Genomic DNA, 14188 nt, shown 5'->3' with positions numbered 1-14188 from the left:
TTGTAGGGAATTTAGAAAAATTTAAAAAAAAAAAAAAAAAAAAGAAAACAGAAATTGTAGTGTGAAAAGCAACAAAACGAGTTGTAACAAAACACGAACAACCAAAGAAAAACCTCTGGTCACATATGGTAGACCAAGACTAGGTATAAGGCATCAGTAAAGGTGGGGGCTCAGAGCTGTACTATGTGCTTCCCAACCTTGGGTAAGAGCTACCAACCAGACAATCTACGGAAGACAGTCTTTAATCTCAATCCAAGTGACTATCTGTTGACCTTTGTAAGTTTTACCAAAATTCTTTGATTTTTTTATGCAAAAGTTGTTGTTTAGACTTACATGCAGGGTTCACTTTAACAGTCAAAAGAAATTTTATTTTTATTGTTATAAATATTATGTAAAGTAGTGCAGTCCACAGACTAATTACTCTAATTAGGCTAGGACTACTGGCTACTTAAGAGCATCGGGGGCAGCATCTCACTAAGAGTTGACGAATATTATCATCGGACCTTATCCTCTCCTCTCATTGAAGGTACTTGAGGTAGGCGCTGGCTAGGACTACTGGCTACTTAAGAGCATCGGGGGCAACCATCTCACTAAGAGTTGACGAATAGTATCATCGGACCTTATCCTCTCCTCTCATTGTAGGTACTTGAGGTAGGCACTGCTATTCTAATAATTTCACTTTGTACCCATCGTTTAAGCACATATAAGCAATGTCGTCATCGCCCTCGCCACCTAGACTCTAGATTTATTCTAGTCCGGTGATTCATATGTGGCATTAATAAATGTCCCCAATTGCTAGGAGGATTTGAGTCTAATGTTTAAGCTCAAATTCCAGTGCATTAGGTTTCATTTTAGGTCAAGTTATGATGAGAATTTCACTATTTGATTTAATTAAATCAGTCATGAACCACTGCTTGTGCATATCCTGTCTATTGCTTTAATTAACTTATGAATTAGGGTCAGGTGCCTAGCTTCAGTATTCTTTTAAAAATTGGGTAGATGAACTCTTACCTAGGGTGTGCTCCTAAAACCTAGGAAACCTACACTTTAACTTGAGCTTGAAGTGTTTTAAAGTGTTCTATTTTCAGTTAAGTGTTTTGCAACTAATCCTCGAACATCTTTAGATCAAACTTAGCTCACTATCATGCTCTTAACACTATCATGCTCTTATCATGCTCTTAAGACCTAGGGGGTAAACCTATAATTTTGCCAAAAAGGCTCATGAAATGTGCTTCATTCCGAATTAAAAAACGATTAGGCTTAAGCTTAGGGGTTCTAATTGATAACCTATTGATCTTTCAACTCATGACCCTAATTCTTGAATCATTTAAGCTCTTACTTTCTCTCAATTCTCAACAATTCTCACAATTACAATTTTATCCTTCTTATGTAACAAAAAATGTGAATGATTTGCTATCATATTTCCTTTTGTGTTTAAATCATCTCAACAGACTAATTATTATTGTTTTTCTTTTAGTACCCTCCCCTCTGATTACCCCTTTTTTTAAGGTGTGAATCAATTCTGAAAATAATTAATTAAAAATTTTCATTTTTTAACTTAACCATTGACAAAAAAAAGGAAAACAAAACCAAATAAACGGAGGAGGCCGACCCACTTAAATTAAATCAGCAAAGCCAGAAACAAAACCACAAGTGAATCAGTCCAAAATCATTTAAATTCTTTCAAAAACAAATAATTAAATCAACTCTCAAAACATCAAACAAATCGGATTCGAAATGAGCATTTGAGGTTTTCAAGACAATATAAATATAACATTTAAAATGACGTAAAAGTACCGTTTTGAGACTTCTAATTTAGTGTTTAAAAGAAAACCCCAATAAAATAATTAAAATTTTCAAAAAAAAAAAAGCTTAAAAAACTTTCAAATCTTAAAAAATCAAAACCGTTATAATTTCAAATTTTCATAAAAAAAATGCGACGTTTTAACGTTTAAAAATAATAATGGTGGATGAGTTAACCTCAAAAGTAGTGCAAGTCCCTTTCATAACTTAAGAAAGAAAAAACAAACAAGCAAAAAAAAAAGGCCACCACTATGCTACACATGCTCAACATTTCATGCTTAAGAGAACAAACTTTTCAAATAGAGAATGAAAAGTTTCAGACCTTTGCAAATGTAAAACATTGAAACTTTCTGAATTTTCCAAATAAAATACTTAAAGCTTTCAGCTTTTGCAAAAGCAAAGCATTGTCACTCCCAAACTTTCCAAATAGAGTTTGAAAAGTTTCAAAATTTTCAAATGTAAAACACCAAAATGTTTATAAACTTTAAAAAAATTTCAAATAAAACACTTAAAACTTTTAGGTTTTGCAAAAGTAAAGCAGTGTCACTCTCTCAAACTTTTCAATTAGAGTTTGAAAAGTTTCAGATTTTTCAAATGTAAAGCACCAAAGCATTTGTAAACTCTACAACTTGAGCATGAGAACTTTCAGAATTTTCAAGAATACGACACCGCAACTTTCCAAGTTTTGTAAACAAACATTAAAGGCTCTCAGATTTTTCAAAAAGTGAAGCACCAAAGCATTTGTAAATTTCCAAATTGAATATGGGGGCTTTCAGATTTTTCAAATGTAAAGCACCAAAGCATTTGTAAACTCTACAACTTGAGCATGAGAACTTTCAGAATTTTCAAGAATACGACACCGCAACTTTCCAAGTTTTGTAAACAAACATTAAAGGCTCTCAGATTTTTCAAAAAGTGAAGCACCAAAGCTTTTGTAAATTTCCAAATTGAATATGGGGGCTTTCAAAATTTTTAAAAATAAGGCACCGCACCGCAACTTTTCAAGCTTGCCAAAATGTAAACTAGAATGTGACCTTAATCGTGCTTTGAAAATTATTCAACTAAGGAGCAAGTAGAGAGCAATGAAAAACTCCCAAATATCATTCTAAGCGCAAGTTCTTGCAAATACAAATTCCACCAAACATTACTCTCCTTTCTTTTCTCTTCCTCTTTTTTTATGAACAAGCATGCAAAGCAAGAAACATATGACCTTTCCTTTTTTTTCTTTAACTAAAAAAAAGGCATAAAATAGGGAAGCTATGCCCTTAAATACTAGCAAACAAATTAAAAAAAAAAATTCGGCATTAACATTATTTCCCTTCCTTTTCTTTCTCTTTTTTTTTACTCAATCAAGATAAGCATTTGGGCTAGAACAAATCCATCCAGGAAACAATAGTACTAAATCGCTAAAAGAAAAGAAAAATGCAGGTACAAGAATAGAGAAATCACTATCTTAAAGAGGAAGGTAAGTCACACACACCTTGTTTAGCTTAAAGAAAGAAGAAGAAGAAGAGTGACAGAAATCCAAGAGCAGCAATCACACTTAATCCATAAATGATTTTAGCAGCACCTTCCCCCTTTTTCAAGCTTCAACCACCAAAGAACTAACCCTAGATATGCTTTTATTGGCAAAGGAGAGAAATAATTCCTACCTAACGACCCTAATGGTGGCCAAAAAAGGTGACAGGAGAAGAAGAATCGTATTTAGGGAGAGGGGGAGGCGACATCGAGAAGAAGAAGAGTCGGACAGGAGGTAGGCTCGCCTACCTCGCGATTGACGAGCCGTTCGGTCGAGCGGGGCTCGAGTAGGGCGAGGTGCGCGACTGGAATGTCGAGCGAGAGAGGAGTCGGCTCGGGAAAAATGTCGAGAGAAAGGGGAGGATCGTGATCGGGAAGAAGGGCTTGCGTGCGCAATTAAGGATATAAGGATTTTTTTTTATTTTGTTTGTTTTATTCAATATAGTTTGAGCTAAAAGATTTATGTCCAACTAAGAAGATCATCAGTGTGAGAATCAATAGGGACAAGATTGTAGGTATGGTAAAGTTGTCTCAGGCAGAATATGCTGAGAAGGTTCTACACACGGTCAACATGAGTGAGGCAAAACCAGTTTGCACTCAGAGCAAGCACAAATGAAAAGCGCACCATATGCTGCAATAGTTGGAAGTTTATTGTATGCAATGATATGTACAAGATCAGATATTGCACATGCAATGAGACTGGTTAGCAGGTATATGGGTAATCCAGGGAAACATCAATGGGAGGCAGTGAAGTGGATTCTCATATACTTAAGAGGAACAATCAGTAAGACACCTTGTTTTGGAGGTGCATGAATTAAAATACAAGGATATGTAGATTCAAATCTGATAGGTTATATTGATGGTAGAAGAAGGACAACAAATGAATTAAAATACAAGGATATGTAGATTCAAATCTGATAGGGTATATTGATGGTAGAAGAAGGACAACATTTTATGTCTTTATTTTGGGGATCACAAAATGAGTTTGTAGAAAAAGTACAAGGTATGTCTTCACTTGTGGAACATAGTAGTGTGTTGGGTCTTCAGGCTACAAAAGATTGTTGCATTTTCATTTGTAGAAGTTGATTACATTGTTATCATTGAGGCTAGAAAGAAAATAATTTGGCTGCAAAGTTTGATGACAAAATTGTGCAAGGAACAAGGAATTGAAAAACTTCATAGCGACAATATGAATGTTGTTCATCAAGCAAAGAATGTTGTTTTTCATCCAAGGTGAAGTACATTCCGTTTATATATCACTTTATTCGTTCTCTCTTAGAAGATAGTTATCTTTCGAGAATATACATGTAGCTTAGAATTTTGCTGATATGCTGAATAAATTGATTAAAATTGATAAACTGAAGCTAAGCTTGACTTCAGTTGGAGTTCAGTAAGGTTGAAACCAGGGGTGATCCACACTAGTATACATAAATATGGAAAAAGTACAAGTTTGGATGAGAGCGATTGCAAATCAGTCTCCAATTGGGAAATTATTATATGGAGCTTGATTAGTAAGGAGAAGCACCTAGGAACAGTGTAGCGGGCAACCCAGCGCCTCGCTGCATGCAGCCCAACGCCAGAGCAAGCGCCTTAGCGCTAGTGGGGTGCTTAGGCTCCCTACCAGAGGTTCATAAGCGGAAAGCCATCACTAGTAGGGGTGCTTAAGCTCCTAGAAAACTTGTTCTCAGCATTCCGAAACAAAGGGCCCAACAACTCGACAACCGAATGTGGTGCCTACGCGCCTGTAATTGATTTTTGCAGTTCAAAACTTTAAGTTTGTGTTTCTTCATTGCAAGGGTGCATGCGAATAGTGCGAAGCAATGCTGCGAGTGGATTTTGAATTTCCGTCAATTCTCTTGTGCGAAAGAGAAAGGAGAGGAGTGTTAGCGAGTTATGGGAGAGCAAAGAGGCTTGAGTTAGTGAATTTATTGGTGTGTTGTGAATTGTGGTTTTTTCCATTTTTGGGTTTTTACACGTTAAGTCTTGTTGTTCTTTGTTTATTTTTTTTTAAATTTCTTGTGTGTTTCTGTTCAAGTATTTTGTTTTGGATTTCTCGAATTGGTGTTCTGTATTTATCTTAACCCCATAAGAATATATTTTGTGTTACATTAATTATTTATTATTAGTTGAGGTGTTTAGTTAGATATGTTTTATTTTGTTTAATTATGTTATATGCAGAGTGAATATATTAAGTTGGCTTTCAATCATATAAATATTTATGTTTGGAAACATGCGGTCAGGGATTTAAGTGGATATCAGATTTAACACTACCCAACAATGTTCTAGATTTAACACATGATTTTGCAAATTTGGATTTATAGAATTTACTAAATCCTACTTGAGTTAAATCCTAGATGTATCCAAACTAGTGAACAACTCTAAATTCCATGCTTCCTTCGTCTTCTTGGCCTTTACTCCCCCTACTATGCTGCTAACAATTTGGAAGAATTGGATCATTTTATGTAGACATAAATCACTAAAGCTTTTTAAGGCTCCACAATTTATAGAGTATTTCATTTAATACGTTAGATTTAGAGCCACAATAAGAAATTCTGTTGTAATCATTATTTTCTGAAAGCTCTCCTTGGTTCTCTCTTCTTTCAAACTACCACTCGCTACTAAATTCATAAAAGCCATTGGTGCCAACTTGCATTATATTTTTTTTAACAACTTTGTCAGAGACTACACGTCGAGAACAATATTTTGAAAAAAATTCAAGACAAGCTCCCAATCATCCAATCTAATTTATTGTGGATTTTAACTTGACATTGACTCACAGATGAAATGTGAGAAATAATCGTGCAGGTGCTTAGGGGTGCACGGACACATGCATGCACATGAAAATAACTTTTTCATGTAAATATTTAATGTCATATAGAAGTGATCAAATGATCACTAGTATTCAAAATTCTTTGGTATTTTTTAACTTTAAATAAAGAATAATTTATAACTTAAAAAAATCAAATACAGCAAGGTCAATTACAAAACAAATTATAGAGAAAAGAAAAATATAATACCAAATAAATGTAATATGATGGCCAAGAATGAAAAATCCTTTGGATGAGACGCCTTATCTAAAGCTTGGTGAATGCAATAATGAAATAATAATTTTTTTCTACACCATCTTTCAAATAGAATTTGAAACTTCCTATCAATTTCGAGTGATCACACTCCGAATCCTTTCTTTTGATTATGAGTCAGGATCATCAATAGCTTCACTTGTTAGAGAGAGATGTTGTGCTCCAAGAGTAGGAAGATTAATATTAATTTTCATGTTAGCAACTGGTATAGTGGATCATATTTGTGAGGCTAGCAAGGCCTAGCACGTTAGGCTCTAATTTCAAAGGAAAGTCTAATATTGGATTTAAATTTTTGAGAGCAAAAATGATCTGATTAAAGAGCAGCAACCATAGTGGTAGAAGGTAGAATTTGAACATTTGTTTGTTTCCTTTTTGCCTGATGGTTTGATTATCTTAATTCTGAACGAGTCTTGAAACATTTAGAGTTATTTTACTCTAAGCTTTTGTAACACAGTTAAGAAGAGATGCTTTCGAATTCTACGTTTTGTCAATATCTATAAAACAAAGAATCTGTCAGCTCTTTTTCAAGTGAAGTAGTAATGTCCAATTTAATCAGAACTCTGTTCACAGATTACCTAAAAAGATAAGCTCTAATATGTGCACTTGTAAATGTCTATTGAATATAGAACTCAAGGAGTATAAAGGAAATTAACTGAACGAATGTAAACCAGATCAAATGCAATCCAAACATGAGTAATTGGTGGTTCTTTAGAAGAATCAAAATGAGGACATTATTTAAGTGTTCACATTGGAAAGCCACTGACATCGTGTGATTACCCTCTGAAGAGTCTGGTGTAATGTACTTGTAAAGATAGTCTTATTAATGATTTGTTGAAGGTCAATGAGATCAATGGTGAAGCCCTCGACTAAATATAAATGTGACATGAATTTAATAATAACCTTTAGGTTGGGGTGGGTCAAAGAGGCGTTGCCATTTCATAGAAAAAGATAGTGAGCTAGTAGGTTCAAGGTTCTCATTTTAGGAATACTAGACCTCACGAAAAAATTGAGGTCAACATGAGCTAGTAGGTTCAAGGTTCTCATTTTGGAGGCGTTGCCATTTCATAGAAAAAGATAGTGAGCTGTCGGCACAAATGAAATTAAGTGCTGTATATAGTTTCTTATGTTGAAATGAATCTTGTTGAAAAATAATAAGTTTGAGATAAAGACTGATGCATTCCGGAATCTTACAGCCCTCCAACCATATTTGCAAAGGATTGTGGATGGCAGGTAGTAGGATCTGCAAAATAAGATGGTATGAAAGCAGGAGCCGCCACCGAGAAGATAGGGACCACTGCTACCTTGGCATTGAGCGACTTGAGGGTTTTGCTGAAATCCTAGGTGCTAATATGGGTGGCGAATGAGGATTAGTTGGGATCAGGGAGAAGGAAAAAGAGTATATGCATTTGCTTCTTGAAAGAAATAAAGATTCTACTAGTGTAGGATTTGAGTGAGGAATGTGACAGTTGACTAGAGCCAAGAGAAGTTGTTAGCAAGTGAGAAAGTTGGCAAGGCTACAACCTTAGAAGGTTCTCCAACAGACATCAGGAGCAACGTGCAAACGTGGGTGCAAAGTGAGATGGGGAGCAACTTAACTTTCAATCATGGCATATGGAGTGATGAGCATGCAAGACTATTTGAAGCACATCTTGTGATTGATGTTAGGTGTGACAAATGAAGCATAAGAGCCCCAAGGCTGTGTCCCATTCGTGTTTGCGTCAGGATGCAGGATGAAGATGCTAGACATGGACAGTGTTGCTACAAGAATATGGCATTTTGTGTAAGTACATGTACACGAAATAATTGATTCCATGATTTAGTAGGTAATTACTATAAAAAAAGTCACTTTTCCAACTCCATTAAATTAGTACAAGCATATACTTTTTCCTTTATCCAATAGAAAAATAAGATTGTTCATCATAAATACTTGATTTCCAATTCCAATTCTGCATTGTTATAGCTCATCTAATACAGGATAATGGAATATGTATTGCATTAGGAAAATAAATCAGTTTACCATATATGAAAACAAATTTCTGCTATTGTTTTGAGCATTAGGTTACATAGAAGTAAAATATGAAATTCATTCAGCATTCAGTATCTAAGAACTAAGCTACAAGAAGTAAGTTCAGGTAATCATAAATCATACAGACTTTTGTTTAGTTGTTTTTCTTTTATTTGAGCTGGTTTGGAGTGACTTCCTTTCAGGGCAGTGAATATTTTTATAATTCATTCTTTGAGCCTCAGTTTTTGATATAAGTCTTTATACAGTTAATGTTTTCGTAATCTCATTAATTGAGTAGTGTCCTTTCAATCACATTTCTTCTGGTTGTACATGTGAATTTGTTGAACTTTTTCTCTTTGCATTCTTTTGCGGAGCGTTTCCAATGTGCTTAATGTTTAACCCATGAGTTTGCAATTATGATTCTTAGCCCCTTTTACATGATGGAAATCCATTAAAATTTAATAATTGCTGACTTAAATTTTGTAGCATGAATAGAATCTTCAATTTTTAGCTCGATTTTGATTTCCTTTCTTTTAATGAATTTGGGGAATTAGTAGTTTCTATTTAATGAATAATTGTAAGTAATGTTTCAAATTGCTGACCTGGAGAAATTATTGTTCAGGACATACACATGTTGCAGAAGCGCTTAAAGTACCAATCCACATTTTTTTTACGATGCCATGGACGTGAGTTTTTGTGCTCATTGTCGACAGCTAGTTATTTTGTTGGGAAATCTACATAACTAGCACACAATTCTTATGTATTTACATATCTCACCCCTAAACTTTCATATTTACATACATAGCACTTTGGTGCTTTAAACCTAATGCATGGGAGTTGTATTTTACTTTTAAAAGGTTACTTTTAAAAGGGGTAATAGTGCTATTTTTGATGTGATATTAAAGATTTGAGTGTTATGTAGGTAAATATGAAAGATTAGTTGTGAGATATGTAAATACGTTAGAATTGTATGCTACGTATGTAAATGCCCCTATTTTATTTGTGCACTCGTGCATATGACTTCAACATTTCTTTGAAATTGCTTTTTATCTTTTGTCATTGGAATTAAGTTGTTATTGACGTCAACACGTTTTTCTTTTAGGCTTTTTGATGATATACATGTAATGCTACAATGTTCACTTTTCATTATGTTTAGGCCAACAACTGAGTTTCCACATCCTCTTTCTCGAGTCAAGCAACCAGCGGGGCACAGAGTGAGATCCTTTTTGGGGTTGTTCTTTGAAAGCATTTTCTTAATTTATTCTCTCTCACAACCTGTCTATGCTTTAAACCTCAAGCTTAATTCTACTTTATGAATGCTTTACCATTGTGCTCCCAAGGAATATTGATGCAACACAAAAAATTAATTTTAGGTTTATTTATTTCAAAATTTTCATTTAAATTACAGTTTTTATGTTTATTCTAAATGAAAATTGCATTAATTATCCTTTTGGTTGATTAGTTTCTTGTCAACTCTCTCTCTCTCTCACACACACATAGACAAACCGATTGATTGTTGCAGCTAGCAGTTCTTCATTTGAGTACATGAATTCCATGTATTTGCTTTTTAGTTGATTGATTCCAAAATATATAAGTTAGAGTCCAAAATATCTAAGTTAGACTTTTCTCTCATAGATATTGATGAACAAAATTTTGGTATGTAATCTTACCCTTGCATTTGCCAAATGGCTATTTCTATGAATAGGCATTTCTCTACTTAGTTTTGTGAACAGATTAACAACTAATATACATCAAACTTAAAGTCTACTTGGAAGATGAAAAAGTGGTGGATGTTCGTTTGTGTTCAATGGCATCTGTGTTCACCTCATTTTTGATGAGGTTTAATTCTTTCACCTAGAGCCTAGGATCTAGCATTAGGACTTTTCTATTGACTATCCTAGAGGACTGATGATGGTACCCACTCTTTAGAAGCTCAAACCACCTCCTGGCTTTTTTTGTGAGGCCTCATATGAGTGTTCTCAAGAACTCAACTCTTAGTTGCAAGGGCTAAAGACCAGCATGTGGAGGCCCCAAAAAAGTTTCCTTTGCTCCTTAAATACTTAAATAAGATAATATAATAAAATAAAACAAAATAATATACTTAAATGACATGCGAATTAATATACTTAAATAATATAATATAATAACATAAAACAAAATAATAAAAATAACAAAAATTTTTTTTTTAAACCCTATTTCACCTAAACTGCGCACGAGGCTTCCCCAGGCTCCTCTCGCGCTCGCGATCCTTCGTGATCGAGCTCGATTCCTCCTCTTCGGTCGGATCTCTTTGCGTGAGTCCTAGCTCGCGCGTCTTACTCTCTCGAGGCCATCCAACAGTAAGCCTCCATTCGCGAGCCCCCAGCGCCTGACTTTCTCTTCTTCGCAAGCCGCTAGACCGAGCAACTCCCCAATCCCGAAGCTTCACCTGGTCGACCCTTCCTCTCTCCAGGCCGCTTTCTCTCTTTCTCCCTAAATGCTCCTCTCCCCTCCCATCATCCCATTTGACTACCTAGGGCCTGGTAGGTGGTGGTGTCTTCCTTCCTTGCATATAAAATCTCTACCTAGGGTAAGTTCTTTGGTTGTTGGAATTTTGGCTTGGGGGGGTACTACTAATTGTAGGTGCTTGTCTTTGCATTTGTGTTGAATATTTGATGTTCTTACAATAAAATATGTACATACCCTAATTATCTTGGGAAAATCTATCTTGAATCCTATCAATTAGAATCAGAGCATTCGATTCTGGGAAACAAAGAAGGATCCGACATGCCCTAGTTTAGATCCGAGAGAGAGTCGATCTGAGAGATGTTGTTTCCACGAAGGATCGATGCATACGGGGTAAACAATCACAATTTCATGAAGCAGCTGACAAGATTGCGGTAATCTAAGCCATTCTCTTTTGAGTGTTGATCATGTCCGGAAGGGACCTAATCGCCTTTCTTCTTTGTTGGTCGAAACGATGATGGGACTGTGATGTACAGTGACCTCAATTCACGACATACTTGGAAATTCGATAGGATCACTACTTTACCCCTTTCCTTCGTGATTTGCAAACTCGACAAGATCTGGGAAGCTAGCGACGATGATTTAACTTGTGAATCATAGGGAATATACCATGACAAAATTCTTCAATGAAGTGAGGTCATCGGGATCGTTGCTTGCAGCCACACAACTTAACCTTTCGATATTGTGGTGAATTTTATAGAGACGCTAGCAATGATGGGTTCATGGGTTATAGACGCACTTTTGCTTGAATTAACAACACCATATAGTTGGCAAGACTGCACGCCTTGGTTACATGACACAATCACAATTTGAGTAACTGAGAGCCAACATACAGATCACGTCATCCAAGGGTTTCATTTTCTTGATCGAAATCATCCTGAGAGTAATGGAAGACAATAAAAAAGAGGCTCTGAAGAAGAAATTAAAGAAAGAGGTGAGCCAATTCAAATCTGAAATGGAGGAGTTTTTCTCATCCATGGAGGGGCGGTTCGAGAATAGATTCACGACAACATCTGGAGGGAATTGAACGACATCGTGAGGTTTGGGATGAGCGGCAATAGGTAGATCAGAACAATGCCCAATTTAGGGTGGAGAAGATTGCTTCAAAGATTTTCGGCTTAGGGCTGGGAACCATGATGGGTGGGACTTCGATGGAGGACTGCATCTAATTGCGTATATGCCTTTTTTTAGTGAATCCTTCTAAGCGGAAGGTGATTTTGTAGTAATGATGGGAATGAGACAGGTAGAGAAGAGGGAGAAGTTTGTAAGGGACTGATTTGGACATTGGGGAGTATTCGGGAGGGAGACTAGATGGTATTGGTTCACGGTAACCCCAATTGGTGCAAGGCGCTGGTGATGCTGAAAACTATGATGAGGGTGATTTAGGATGTATTGTTGAGATTTTTTATCAAGTTCCATATCATGAAAGAGACACATGATATGGAGTTGGCAGAGATTCTAGAGATCGATAAATTAATGTTTGAGTTTTTTGGGGCGACGATATTCTCTGGGATTGATTTAAAGTCAAAGTGCCATCATATTCGAATGTGATCGAAAGACGTGCACAAATATTTTTTCGAGACGGCGAGGGTCATTACGAGCTGACTAAATGAAAAGAATTGTCAGATGACGCCACGTGAGAGCCATACAATCTGATCCAACAATAATTTTTTCCTTTTTGAGGATTATTTTTTTTTGGGAGGGGAGTAATGTTATGACAACGCCTAAGGGTTATTTAGTTTTTATTAGCCTAAGGGAAATTTAGCAATTTGTCATTTATGTTGTTTAGTAGAAATTTAGGGTTAAGGTTACTAAGGGAAATTTAGCAATTTGTCATTTATGTTGTTAGGGTTAAGGTTATGCATAAGATTGGGTCTTAAGTCTTAGGGTTAGGGTTTGCAAGAGATTTCTTACATCAAATTGTAGGAATTGGGAGAGATCGTATACCTCTTGAATTGTAGGTTCTTATCTTATGTAGTCGTGTTGAGTTGTTTGGTGTTCATGAAATAAAATATATGGTGCTTTATTTCTGTGTGCAAAATTGATTCTGTTCTTATCATAGTTCTTCATTAGAGCCCAACTTGGTCAAAGAAGGCCCATTTGAGAAAGGTGAATGAAATCCCCCATAATGACTAAGGATATATGAAATTAAAATTTTTATATGGTTGACTTCTTAACTACCTTAAGATGGAAGATTTCATGTTGACCTCCTTAAATGGCTAAAAAATCTTTTAATAGGGTTGGTAGCCATCTCCATCATCCCTTTCATATGGAAAATACCATCATTGCTATGAGGTGCCTCCTTGGTGTTTGATAGATTCAGTAACACCTTGAGTTTTAAACGAAAATAAAGTTTTTGTTATACTTTAACTAGAAAGGCTTTTAATAAGTACTCTTAGAAGTTATTGAAAAAAAAAATTGGACCATACAAGCTTGTATAAGTGATAATGTTTACGAGTTTGATCTAATTTCTAATTTTGACCTTTTACCAATATTTAATGTCGCTAACCTTATATTTTGACTCAATTAATAACACTTTGCCTTTCCTTCCTCATTGTATTTCATCTCCACTTTCTTCATCTTCCATTTATTGCTGAATACTTTCGCATCTTTTCTTACATCATTGCTCTTTCTCTCTTATCTACATTATCAGATTCCAAATCAAATTCTTGATGACCAAATTATTTCCACTAGATGGTAGAATTCAACGCTGCCTAGATCGATGGAAAAGTCTCTTGCCTCTTAAGACTCTGTTGGCAACATGGTTTTAAAAAATGGTATGGACCGACCTATTCAACGAGTTCGATTGGGTTGCCCTAAGGACTATTTTTGTAAAGAACTGATGAAAACGATGAATTGGTTTTGGGTATACAAAGTCAACTAGTCCAAATTACCTATTTAATTACTTTTAATTCTTAGTTAAATGGTTAGAAGTTTTCATATAAGACTTAATTCTATAAATTGTATTAAGTCAAACATATAATAACGAATTTCAAAATCTCAAACCTAATAATTAATATGAGTTTAATCAAATTAGTTTATTATATTCCTGACACCTAGGTTAAGTGTTGTCGAGATGAAAATGATTAGGTGGATGAGTGTCTTTACACTTAGAGACAAAATACAAAATGAATATCTTCGTGATAGGATTGGTGTAGCTTCAGTGACGGACAAAATTAGGGAGATTCGTCTTTAGATGATTTGGTCACATTAAACTTCGATCATCTAATGATCCAATTTGAAGAGTAGATGCTTTAGATTCGACTCATGTTAAGAA

The 14188-nt window shown here is 35.3% G+C and overlaps 1 protein-coding gene across 3 annotated transcripts in view; it reads left to right on the top strand.

The window, feature by feature from the left end:
* Positions 1 to 14188, top strand: part of LOC110031427 (sterol 3-beta-glucosyltransferase UGT80A2-like) — a 70140-nt gene that overhangs the window by 34784 nt on the left and 21168 nt on the right. For all 3 annotated transcript variants that reach the window (XM_020734611.1, XM_020734610.1, XM_020734612.1), the window contains exons 6-7: positions 9029 to 9092; positions 9563 to 9620. In XM_020734611.1, coding sequence (XP_020590270.1) covers positions 9029 to 9092; positions 9563 to 9620 — 122 coding nt within the window. The remainder of the gene's footprint in view (positions 1 to 9028; positions 9093 to 9562; positions 9621 to 14188) is intronic.

The sequence above is a fragment of the Phalaenopsis equestris genome, unplaced genomic scaffold (genome assembly GCF_001263595.1).
Source record: "Phalaenopsis equestris unplaced genomic scaffold, ASM126359v1 Scaffold000813, whole genome shotgun sequence".
In the NCBI taxonomy this organism is placed as follows: domain Eukaryota; kingdom Viridiplantae; phylum Streptophyta; class Magnoliopsida; order Asparagales; family Orchidaceae; genus Phalaenopsis; species Phalaenopsis equestris.
Note: the sequence above shows the minus strand (reverse complement) of the source record. Positions and strands in the feature narration are given on the sequence as shown.